At 42.3% G+C, this 13,023-nt stretch overlaps 1 protein-coding gene across 1 annotated transcript in view; it reads right to left on the bottom strand.

Annotated features, from left to right (window-relative positions):
• LOC117353985 (dynein heavy chain 5, axonemal-like) overlaps window positions 1-13,023 on the bottom strand; it is a 629,516-nt gene that overhangs the window by 68,741 nt on the left and 547,752 nt on the right. The window contains exon 74 of the mRNA XM_033930650.1: window positions 650-782. Coding sequence (XP_033786541.1) covers window positions 650-782 — 133 coding nt within the window. The remainder of the gene's footprint in view (window positions 1-649; window positions 783-13,023) is intronic.

Raw genomic sequence — 13,023 nt, 5'->3', positions numbered from 1 at the left:
CAGCACCCAGACACTGGACACACCAATTATGTGTGTCAGAGCATGAAATAGTTTGGTTACATCAACAACATTTCTTAAAGCCCTCGGTACTGTCTTTAGCATGGAGGAGAAAATGGCTGATGCTAAATCAAAGGGCTCAATGGCCCAGTGAACTCAAGAGAAAAATATCCCCAAAACAATTGATGCTCCTGGGTAGGAAAAATGACTTAAGGTGGCTCGAAGGCCACAAACCAAAAGTTGACAAAAATAAACCAATGTGGGAATAAATACTGCAAGACAATAAAAACAAAGAATTATGATGAAAACTATTAAAAATAAGGATGGGAAGGCAGAAAAATGTTGACAATTTGATGCGCTGCAGAGCAAACTGAAGACACAGCTTCTTAGCTCCACAGAAAACAAAGAACTGACATAGAGCCAACATTGGGATGGAAGACACCAGCACTTGTGCAGTATGAGTATTGCCTATAAAATGTAAAGTGACGGTCCACTTGGTAGTGCCCATACCGGGTTCCATAGATGGCAGCACAGTGAGAATATTATACCTGCTTGTCCTTGGAGAAAACAGTTTCAACTCCACAAGTTAGATTTTCTGTTCAGTGCCTCAAAGCAATACATATAGAAATTCTTCTGAAGTGAAAATTCTTACCATCAATAGCCAGTTTCAGATCCGTGAGAGTGCTTCGAACTTGTGCAATGACTCGCTGCATGCGGTCAATCTCCTGCCGAAGAAATATATTCATGGGTTGGATGGCTCCCATTTTTTGAAGCCGTGCTTTCACCTAAATCAGTTCCAAAATAATTTAAATAAACATATGAGCTTTTTTCAAAAAATATGTTTCCATTCACAAAGGCACAGTCTTTAAATGACACTTAAATTTAGGCACCTAGATTGGCACGTCTAGCTGATTTAGGCACCTAACTTAATTTTCTTAATTGGCTTAATTGGCGCTGAAATTTAGAAGCACCATTAAAAAACAATTTAAAAAAACATTAAAAAAATTAATTAGCTGGTAGGCTTCTACCACTTCAAGGTAGGCATCTATTCCAAGGTGCCTACCAGCAAGTAGGCATGTTTAGGGGTGGATTCTGGGCATATTTGGGGTAGATTTTGGAGTAGTTTAACTTAGCTGCCGGTAGGCACTTAACTTATGGACTCTGGCCTACATGTGAGTGTCAACAAATCAGGCCTATATCATAGGGCTTTCTGGACCCCGGCTAAATTGGCCAAAATTAATAGATCTTATGATGGATGCTGCTGGACTTGTAAATCTACTGATGGCTCCTTATACCATATGCTTTGTATTTGTCCTTATGTCTCCTCTTTCTGGTCAGATGTTTGGTCTACAATCTCCCGTATTCTTCATATTGATGACCCTTTCTCATTTGACATGATATTCACTGGATCTACAACACTTGCCTCTACACTATCCACCCATCAAGAACGTTTACTCCTCCTGCTTTTATTTGTTGCTCTCTCCCTTATCCTTCAACACTGGAAGGATACCTCCACACTGCACACCAATCAATGGTAGAATTCAATTTGTCTACTTGCAAAATATGAAAAAAACATTGCTGAAAGACGCAATTTCTTATCCTCCTATACAAAGACTTGGGGATTGTTGCTTGATTACTGCAAACTAGATCTTTGACAATTCTCCTATTATCTCTTTCCCTTTTCATAACTATAATATATGTTATTTTCTTTTTATATTGATGATTTGTTGATTATTATGATCTCTGGTACGTGTATGTAGCAACTCTCACGTTTATCATCCCTTGCTTATACTGATGCCCATCTAATGACATTATACTTACTGACACAGATTATCATTCTACTGTTGATGCACTTCACATGTGTTAATATTCATTGTTACTATATGTTCTCCTTTTGGGAACATTCATATTGTTGGATTTGTATTTTATGCTTTACAAAATCAATAAAACTCTTTGAACTAAAAAAAACAAAAACAAAAACAAATCAGGCTTAAGGTTTCAATGCCTTATCGATGCCTTGTGGATGAATGACAATTGTGCTCAACAGTGCCCAGGAGTTAGGCGCTATTTATAGAATAAGGGTCAAAATGTCTCTGTACATATGTGTTGAATGTGGACAGCCGATGGAAAAAGTTGGATCTCATGGGAAAGCATAGTAAATGATACAGAAAGAAAGATTAGGTTCTTACCTCAATAATCTTCTTTCTTGTAGATGTGTCTGGTTCATAGACAAAACCGCCGAAGACAAAGGAGTGCGCCGACAACTGAGCACAAGATGGAAGCGCACGCCGAAGAAAAAGATTGTTTTTAGTGGCTCCGACAGGGGGTTTTGTTGGGGAACCCCCCACTTTACTTAATACAGATCACGGCGGCGTAATGGGGGGTTTGAGGGGTTGTAACCGCCCTCATTATACTGGAAACTTAACTGTTTCCCTGTTTTTTAGGGAAAAAGTGAAGTTTTCAGTAAAATGTGGGGGTTCCAACCCCCCAACCCCCCCCCAACGCCCCCACAATGCGGCGCGATCTGTATAAAGTAAAGTGGGGGCGGGGTTTCCCCCCACACACACCCCGTCAGAGCCCTTTAAAACAGTCATTTTCTTCGGCACGTGCCTCCGCATTACGCTCAGTTATCTGCGCGCACCTTTGTCCCGGCGCGCTTTTGACCTGACACCGATGTGTCTAGTGGTCCTGAACTGTAGGGTTTTGCATCTGAAGCTGCAAATTGCTTATAGAAAATAGTCAATCATCTTTTCTACTCCACCTCCTTCCCAGGGAGATGATCCTGCCCCCTCAGTTCATACAAAAGCAATCAAGAAGCACTATAATGAAAGACATAACCGGAAGTAGGAAAACGGGGAAGAATCCCCGATAGTACAATTCTGCACTGCTCTATAACAAACATTACCGATAAACATTATAACATTTAAGCAGCTGCTATAAAACAGATAGAAAATCTTGTGCAACTAATCTTATATAAAGTTCGTAGCTACTCAAATGTCCCGCTATCCAGCAGAGACTTGTAGCAGACTATACACTCTCGCGAGTGTTCCCTTTTTTTCCTCAGTTCACCTAAAGGCAGAGAGCTGTCCAGTTCCAGACTGATTCTGAGGCAGAAGATAGATGAAGCCCACACACAGGACGGGGCTTTAGGACCACTAGACACATCTACAAGAAAGAAGATTATTGAAGTAAGAATTTAATCTTTCTTTCTAGTGCAATGTGTCTTGTGGTTCTGCAATCTCCAGAGTCTAGGGTGGGCCCGCTGAGCCTGCCTTCAGAAGAAAAAACTTGAAAGTGGTGTCTTTCTTGGCTGCCATATCCACCCTATAGAACATGGTAAAGGTATGGAGTGTAGACTACGTACCCGCTCTACAGATCTCCTTGGGCAAGACAGCCCTAGTCTCTGCCCATGAGGTAGCAACTCCTCTGGTAGAGTGAGTTTTCATGGACCCTTTGTTGGTCCTACTGGGCTCCATGGCTCCCATGCATCTTTGCTTGGCCAATGCTCCTTTGGAGGGCTCTGCGGATCCCCAGCCATGGAGAACTTGACAAGGCTGATCCTAAGGTTCCCATGCGGTCAGCCGCATCTGGGACATGCACACTCCTCGGCCAGTCATCCAGCGCAAACCTGGCATGATATTGGTGTAGGAAGGCTTAAGGGATCAATTCCTATTAATTTTAAGCAAAACTGAGAGGTTATGAGGCAGATGGAGGCTTTAGAAAAAAAAAATCATTTAAAATCCAAGATGGCTGCCGCCAGCAAAATCGTACCAAAAACAGCCTGTGGAGACTTCACTAAAGGATAAAAAATGCAGGGAAAGGGGTTCTAGGGGATGAGGACCTAGATTCTGGGTGCAGAAATCTTCATATTTGACTTCTGAATACCCCCCTCTTATGTCACTTATCTCTCCTTTTACTCACTGTACCATTTGGTGCCTGCCTGCTTCAGCATAGGAATTCAACTAGAACAAATGGAGAACAAATCTGCCTCCCAGATTCACTGGACATACCTGGTCTTCAGGCTGCCAGCTGGACCGAGACCAAACTGAATCTCAATCCCCAGAAAACCCATCGCGAACTGGGGGAGGACCACACAGCCAGTCCACTAGTAATCCCTACCGAGCCGAGAAGGAGCCAAACACCCTGTGCTCAAGTTCTTGAATAAATCAAGGATACGAGCAGCTATGTAAGGGATGGCCCCTGAGCTTCAAAAATACAAAAGCATGCTGGCTGGCTAGGTGTCCCCGAGGGCTTAACCTGCTAGCAGCAGACTTCAGCAGCGTGGGTCTGGCCCGTCTTCTCCCAGGCAGAGGTCCCAACACATGGAAATACTTACAAAAAAAATACCTGAAAATAATAAAACCATAGAGCAGAAACATTTTTGAGCAGTTTGCATAAAACAAATTGAGGGAGCAGGAGCAGCTCCCTGGGAAGGAGGTGGAGTTGAAAAGATGATTGACAGTTTTCTGCAAGCAATTTGTAGGTTCAAATGCAAAACCCTATGGTTCAGGACCACTAGACATATTGCACTGGAACTACACTAGAGGTCTCTACCACAGCCCGGAGTGCTAAATGCACTGCTGCTCATAGAATTTTATGAGTGTCGGAGTAATGTTTAGTGCCCTGGGCCGTAAAAGAGGACCTTAGGGACTTATTGTTCCTGAAAGCTATATCTTTCCAAAGTGATTCAGTTCTTTCTATGCAGATCTATATTTTTTTATAATACAATTTAACAGTGAAGGTATCTAACCAAAAAGTCTATTTATATTTCATACTTTATATCTTGTTTTTATGCTAACAAATAAAAACCATTTCAAATTGTGTTAATGTTAGCTACTAGAAGGGACAATTCTAATCATTTACCTCAGATTTTTATATTTTAACAATTGGAATAACAGATTTGGTATTAAAATGGTTTGAATCATTTTTGAAAGATTAGTTCGGTCCCCTTCCCTGCAAACCACCTGATCCCTCCACACAAGTCTCGAATAATTTTATACTGAACTTATTTTATTAAAGTATAAAAAGAAACAATATTCTGTACAATTGTCATTTTATAAATCAAAGTTCTGGCTGCTGAACTAGAGAAAGAGATGTTCAGCTGGCAGGGCTTTGCTTATAAATGTTTATCAACACAACTAATAAAAAAAAAAAAGAAAATAAATAGAATTTTCTTTTCTACCTTTGTTGTCTGGTTTCTTCTTTTCTCATCTTTTCCTCATTCATTTCCTTCCGTCCACTGTCTGCCTTCTCTCTGCCTCTTCCATATGCTCTGTTACTGTGCCTCTCCCTTCCATCTCTCCCTCCCCCCCAATTGGTCTGGCACCCATCTTCTGGAATCTCTCTCTTCCCCATTTCCCTTCAGCATCTGGTCATCTCCATCCCACCTTCTCTCCCTCTCGCCCTTCCCCAGTTCCCTTCAGCATCTGTTCATCTCCACCCCACCTTCCCTCCCTCCCTCCCTCTCTCCCTTCCCCAGTTCCCTTCATTGTCTGTTCCTCTCTACCCCACCTTCCCTCCCTCTATCCTTCCCCAGTTCCCTTCAGTGACTTTAATACTCTGGCTGCTTGTAGAAAGGAAATTTAGAAATCGCCCACCATGAAGGTAAGGGGAAGGGAGGGAGAACGAGAGATGCTCGGAAGGGGTGATGGTGATGATCGGGTAGCGGCAGTGGCGACTGGATGGCAGTGACGATCATTAGTAAGGAGGGAGGGAGCACGTTCCCTCCCTTAACTGCGGAGACAAGGCCATTCACCGCTCCATGGGGCAGTGAATGGCCTTGTCCCCGTAGCCGTGGTGAACAATTTTTCCCCCCACCATTTAAGATTTTCACTTCATCTACATCTATTTCATTTCCGTTTAAGTTGACCTGTGGAGTCCCTTAGGGCTCAGTTTTGTCTCCATTACTATTTAATATTTTTTAAAGTCCATTATTGACTTTAATCCATGAAAAGAATATTAAGGCATTTGTATATTCAGATGACATCCTACTGATCTTTCCAGTTGCTTCACATAATATAGATTTAGCCCCTCTTCAATCTTGCATGTCTATTGTCGCAGATTGGTTGTCATCTCATAGTCTAGTTATTAATCCAAACCTCTCCCCCTCCCTACTTCCTGTTAGATTAGTGGAATGCTTTCTGCACCTATATATCCTATTAAATTATTAGATGTTGATTTGATTCCAGTAAAGACATTTTGCTATCTAGGAATCCTTTCTGACAGTAAACTCTCCTTTGAACAGCAGATAGGTCAGGTATTAATAAAAGGTTATTACTGACTTAGACATATTTGTTCAGTCAGTAAGATCTTAGATTTTGACTCCATTCACACATTAATTCATGCCTTTGTAATATCAAGGATAGGTTACTGTAATTCAATATATTGTGGAATCAACGCAGCAGGTTACAGACATTATAAAATTCAGCAGCTAGGCTTCTATTCAAGGCTAAAGTATATGATCACATCACTCCTTTGTTGATATTTACACTGGTTGCCTTTACATTGTAGATCTAAATTTAAAATTATTTCTTTGACTTTTAAAGTTCTACATTATGCAGCTCCATCATACTTGGCTGCTGTAACTATTCCATATACCCCTACATGTACATTATGGTTGGTTGACTCTCAGACACTGGTACTTCCTTCACGAAAAATGGCTCATTATGAATCAACTCATAAATCTGCTTTTTTTTTCTTTTTATCTCCATCCTAATGGAACAACTTTCCATAAGTTATTTGAAGTGAACTTTCATTTCCAAAATTTAAGCCTATGCTAAAAATTCACTTTTTTAATCTGGCATTTAATATACTTTACTGAAAGTGGTTGAATGCACACAAAGTAAGTCCACACATTGGAAAAACAAAGTAACAATATACATTGTGATATCCAGCTAATACATGAGCCCCACCTTGGAGGACCACAAAGCAAAAAGAAAGAGAGGTAACCAACCAATGAACAAAAAACAATGTGCGATATCATATATCTCTCCAACAGTAACCTGTGACATGAAGAACTATATGAATGACCTAGAACAGTATTAACAAGAAGTGTAAAAACTATGCATGAGAATCAGTCTATTCTTCAACCATTTTATGTTTATCGAACAGACACTCTCCAATCACTCCTTCAAGCGCTACCACCCATTCACTCCAAACTACATAAGTGCACAATCATGCAACACATATTCACCATACAAACTGAAAAAGATCCCTCCCCCCCACACACACTCCTAACCCCCTGGGTACAGACTAGGAAATACTAAAGAGTTAAACTAGATGGTGACAAAAGTGCTGTAGATCATTCCCATTATGTGGTTACTTGTTCTAATATAAGCTCCCACAAAGCTACATAGTACTACTTGTCCGGATGGGCTGAGGAGCGATACGTGCAGATCTCCAACAATGCCAGTTCGCTCATTCTAGCTTGCCACTGCTTCTTAGTCCTCCGATATCCAGTAGGACAAAATAATCTTTTTAAGCAACAATACAGCATTGTAAATAAATCAACATTGGTGAGTCGAGAGGCCTTGCTCCATAAGCGGCACCTGGAATCCCAACAACAGGATCCCATAGTCCCACTCTATTGAACGATTAATAGTGAACTCAATCAAGGGCAAGACGTCCCGCCAAATGGTTAATTTGGCACATTCCAGAAAAGAATGAACATAAGTACCAGTCTGGCAGTTACACTTAACACAAAGATTGCTATCCCATAAATCCATTTGTATCCCCTTGTGCCTGGTGATATAATGCCTACGTAGGATTTTATATTGGAGTTCTTGGCAATCAGCGGTCTTAGCGAAAGCATATAATACCTGGAAACACTCCTAAAAATGGTGATCTGAATATCTCCGACCCAAGTTATCCTGCCAATGCTCCCGTAATGCCTAATTATAGGGCTGGATAATTTCAATATTTTATACTAATGAGATAGCTTCTTAAGTGGGTCCGGAGAGGAGGAGAAGGCCACTTCCAATGTCCCCTTGGTCCAGACCCCTTCCCTCGCCTTACTTTCAGACTCCCAGTAATGTCTGAGTTGCAGGTATGAGAAACAATAACGATGGAGGATATTCCAGTTCCTCTGCATGTGCTGGAAAGATGGGAAAAAGTCAGTGGAAAGCATCAGCAACTGCTCCACAGAAACACAGCCCCGGGCCACCCACTCCCCAAATACGGAATGTCCCCACCCTGGCATAAAATCCTAGTTACCCTCAAACACTAAGAAGGGAGAGACATCAGGGCTCAATTCCTATCTGCGCTGCCACCACCGCCAAGCCTGCCTGAGAAGCAATAAGAACTGGAAGTGGATCTTATAACGATGTGTATTATCCAGCTGGGAATGCAGCATATTAATGAATTTGAAGGGAAAGCTCCAGCCCTCCACCCAATGAGGAGGGAAGTAGCGTTCCTGGCCTGTATATCCCTCGTGTATCCATCACATGAGAGCAGCTACATTGTACAACCAGAGGTCAGGAACATTAAGGCCACCCAGAGACTTATCAAGGGACAGCTTTGCCATAGCAATTCTGGGTGCTTTCGATTTCCAAATGAACCATGAAATAATAGCTTTGAACATTAGCTTTAGATTGTCAGTGGACATGAGAAGACTGCATTCAGGAGACCACAACAAAAAGAGGGTTTTTTTCTCTTCAATATTTATATTACATATAGGCACTTCCTATATTTAGTAATCTAAGTATTTTATATTTGGAGCACTGGAAGGTTAAGTGACTTGCCCAGGGTCACAAGGAGCCAAAGCAGGAATCAAATCTGGTCCCCCAAGTTCTCAACCCAGTGCTCTAATCATTACACTACTCCTCTATAAGTGTCCACTCCCTATATAACCTCTTCCCTCCCTCTGCTGTTCATGTAAAAATCTCTCTCAATCACAATTAAACCCTTAAGGTATCTGATATTACCAATTCAATAAATCATTTTCAAATGTGCTGCCTTTTTCTAGAAATTCCCATTTGCAATGTTTCTCCTGTCTTATCATCCCTTCAGGATTTCTGCCAGGATTTTATTTACAAAGAGCCAAAGTTAAATTTGGAGTATGAAAGTTCAAATAATCTAGAAGCCAGAATGTTTTTACAACCTACACTTCACAAGGATTTTTTTTTTTTTCATTAACTACTATGTAAGAAGTTGAGAAAAAAATATTGTCGACGCTACAATCTATGGAAGATTTTGCCCAGTTCTTAATTTTAGTATTTCTAGGCAAAAACAAGCAAACAGAGATAGAGAAATACATGAATTTGTATCCAGCTTTTGACAATTGTGCTCCCTACAAGTGAGTTAAAGCATGAAGTTGTATTAAGTTAATCCAATTAAAAAAAATCTGTCATCTACAGTTTACTTGATGGCTTTTATTTTTGCTTAGTGAAGAGGACTAAGGAGACAGTTGTGCTACTTTATAACTCTAACTAAATGAAGTAGAGAGAACTGAGCAGCAATCTTGCTCAGCAGCTTGAGAAAGAAAGGAAAGCAGCAGAATCAAGAAGGTGGTAGAAAACTATTTATCATTAAAGTAGAGAAAGAGCAAGAAGGGCACTGATTCCCTCCTCCATCTCCCCAGAGAAGGAAAACTGAATGAATAATTGAAATCTGAACTATGAGACCTCAATTGTAGTTACAGCCCTTATTGAAGAGCTTTGGCGTTTCTCTGTCCGTGGCAGCCTTGATTTAACAGACAGTCCAAAATCATTCCCCACAGCGAGATGATAGAAAAAGATTTATTACATTTAATATACTGGAGACAATGTAATCTTGCAGTGGACTGGGGGAGGAAGAGCGGGATAGCAGCAATAGTGACTACTCTCATACATAGAAACATGATGGCAGATAAAGGCCAAATGGCCCATCTAGTCTGCCCATCCGCAGTAACCATTATCTTTCTCTCTCTGAGAGATCCCACGTGCCTATCCCATTCTTTCTTGAATTCAGACAGTCTCTGTCTCCACCACCTCTTCTGGGAGACTGTTCCATGCATCTACCATCCTTTCTGTAAAAAAGTATTTCCTTAGATTACTCCGGAGCCTCTTAAATTCATCCTATGCCCTCTCATTGCAGAGTTTCCTTTCAAATTAAAGAGACTCGACTCATGCGCATTTACATTACGTAGGTATTTTAACGTCTCTATTATATCGCTCCTCTCCCGCCTTTCCTCCCAAGTATACAGATTGAGATCTTTAAGTCTGTCCCCATATGTCTTATGATGAAGACCACATACCAGTAGCCTTCCTCTGGACCGACTCCATCCTTTTTATATCTTTTTGACGGTGCGGCTTCCAGAATTGTACACAGTGGCGTACCTAGCATATGTGACACCCGGGGCCCATCATTTTTTGACACCCCCCCCCATCTGTATGAAAAACATGATTTTTAGTAACAATCCACACGTCACACATGAATACTTAGGAAAAGGCAACATCTTACATACTGCAGTGAGCAGTACATCAATAAACCCATTGTAAAACTAAACAAGCCAGACTAGTACAGATCAATCCTACACAGTCAATCCTAACAGAAAACCATGTCTTTTTGAACACACAGAACACAGAAAACACCTTTGCCTAGTATGTAGTCATAAATTAACCCCTCCTCCTTTTACAAAACAGTAGTATAGTTTTTAGCCACGGTGGTAACAGCTCAGATGCTAATGCTAAAAAACACTCTACAGTTTTGTAAATGGGGAGATAGAATAAATGGGGAGATAGAATAAAAATACGTAGTCAAAGGTTAAACTGAAGCACCAAGAAGCTGGACTCTGCATACAATGCAACATCACAGAAACAGCGATGCATCTCACCTAAAGCAAAAAATAAATAAATAAATATAATTTTTTTTCTACCTTGTCTTCTCTGGTTTCTGCTTTCTTCATCTTTTTGTCACTCTCTTCCTTTCATCAACTGTCTACCTTCTCTCTGCCCCTTTTATATGGCATCTTCTCTCTTTCTATTCCCCTTCCAGAAACTTTATGCCTCCCCCTTCCATCTCTCTCATCACCCCCATTGGTCTGGCATCCATCTTCTTCCCTTCCCTCCTCCAGTGGTCTGGCATCTCTCTCCTCTCCTCTTCTCTTCTTCCCTCTCCCACACCCCCATGGTCTGGCATTTCACTCTCTCCTCTCCCATCCCCCCATGTCCATAAGCATCTGCCCCCTTTCTCTCCCTCCAACCCAATTCCATGCAGTATCCTTCCCCCTTATGTCTCTTTCCCCGCAATTCCATCAGAATCTGCCCCTTTCTCTCCCTCCACCACGCTTCCATCTCACCCTGACCGCTTTTCTCACCCTTCACCATGATTCCATACCACCCTGACTCTCTTTCTCACCCTCCACACCCTTCCATACCACCCTGACCCCCTTTCTCACCCTTCACCATGATTCCATACAACCTGACCCGCCTTTCTCACCCTCCACACCCTTCCATAACACCCTGACCCCCTTTCTCACCCTTCACCATGTTTCCATACCACCCTGACCCCCTTTCTCACTCTTCACCATGATTCCATACAACCCTGACCCCCTTTCTCACTCTTCACCATGATTCCATACCACCCTGACCCCCTATCTCACCCTCCACACCTTTCCATAACACTCTGACCCCCTTTCTCACTCTTCACCATGATTCCATACCACCCTGACCCCCTTTCTCACTCTTCACCATGATTCCATACCACCCTGAGCCCCCTTTCTCACCCTCCACACCCTTCCATAACACCCTGACCCCCTTTCTCACCTTCACCATGTTTCCATACCACCCTGACCCCCTTTCTCACCCTTCACCATGATTCCATACCACCCTGACCCCCCTTTATCACCCTCCATACCCTTCCATAACACCCTGACCTCCTTTCTCTCCCTTCACCACCCTACTATGCTCCTCTCTTTCTCCATCCCAAATCAGCAAGGTCCCGCGATGACTGCTTCTGCTCCAGATGGAAGAGGTAAGTGACATCGGAGGGGGCTGGGCAAGCAGATGCAGGGAGTTGCGGCAAGATCCCGTGATGACTGCAGCTGCCGGCTACCCCCTTACCCCCCCCTCCTGATGTCACTTACCTCTTCCGGAACAGAGGCGGTAGACAGCGCAGTCATCGCGGGACCTTCGTTCACTTTAGCGCGGCTGCCGACTCTGCTCTGTTATAAGCACTGAGGTGCCGTTTGGAGCAGCAAAGGAGGTTCCGGATAGAGCAGCCGGAGCATATGAGAGCAATACAATTGGGACATTATAAGAAATTCAAGGAGGTTTGGGACCCATTGACAAAATTTTGTAAAGATTGATTATTAGGAAGTATCAAAAAGAATGTCACTGTGTGGTTAGCAAAGCCAAAAGAGAATATAAAGAAAGGCTAGCCAAGGAAGCACGAAATTTCAAACCGTTCTTCAGATATGTTAAAGGGAAACAACCGGCTAGGGAGGAGGTGGGACCGCTGGATGACGGAGACAGGAAGGGAGTAGTGAAGGAGGAGAAAGAAGTGGCGGAAAGAGTAAACATGTTTTTTTCATCTGTACTTACAAAAGAGGACACATCCAACCTGAGCAAATCTTCAAAGGAGACCAAACATATAAATTAACATCCATGGAAGTAAGCCTTGAAGACGTACACAGGTAGTTAGAAAAATTAAAAACTGACAAATCGCCAGGCCCGGACGGAATCCACCCAAGGGTTCTGAAAGAACTAAAGGAAGAAATAACGGAACTACTACAGCAAGTTTGCAATCTATCCCTGAAAACAGGAGTGATCCCGGAGGATTGGAAGATAGCCAATGTTACGCCCATCTTTAAAAAAGGATCAAGAGTAACCTGGGGAACTATAGACCGGTGAGTCTGACCTCGGTTCCGGGGAAAATGGCGGAAGCGTTGATAAAAGACAGTATCGATGAGCATTTCGAAAGAAATAAACTTCTAAACACAAGCCAACATGGCTTCTGCAAGGGGAGATCGTGCCTTACGAACTTATTGCACTTCTTCAAAGGAATTAACAAACGGATGGACAAAGGGGACCCCATAGACATCATATATTT

Source organism: Geotrypetes seraphini, chromosome 2 (assembly GCF_902459505.1).
Source record: "Geotrypetes seraphini chromosome 2, aGeoSer1.1, whole genome shotgun sequence".
NCBI lineage: Eukaryota > Metazoa > Chordata > Amphibia > Gymnophiona > Dermophiidae > Geotrypetes > Geotrypetes seraphini.
Note: the sequence above shows the minus strand (reverse complement) of the source record. Positions and strands in the feature narration are given on the sequence as shown.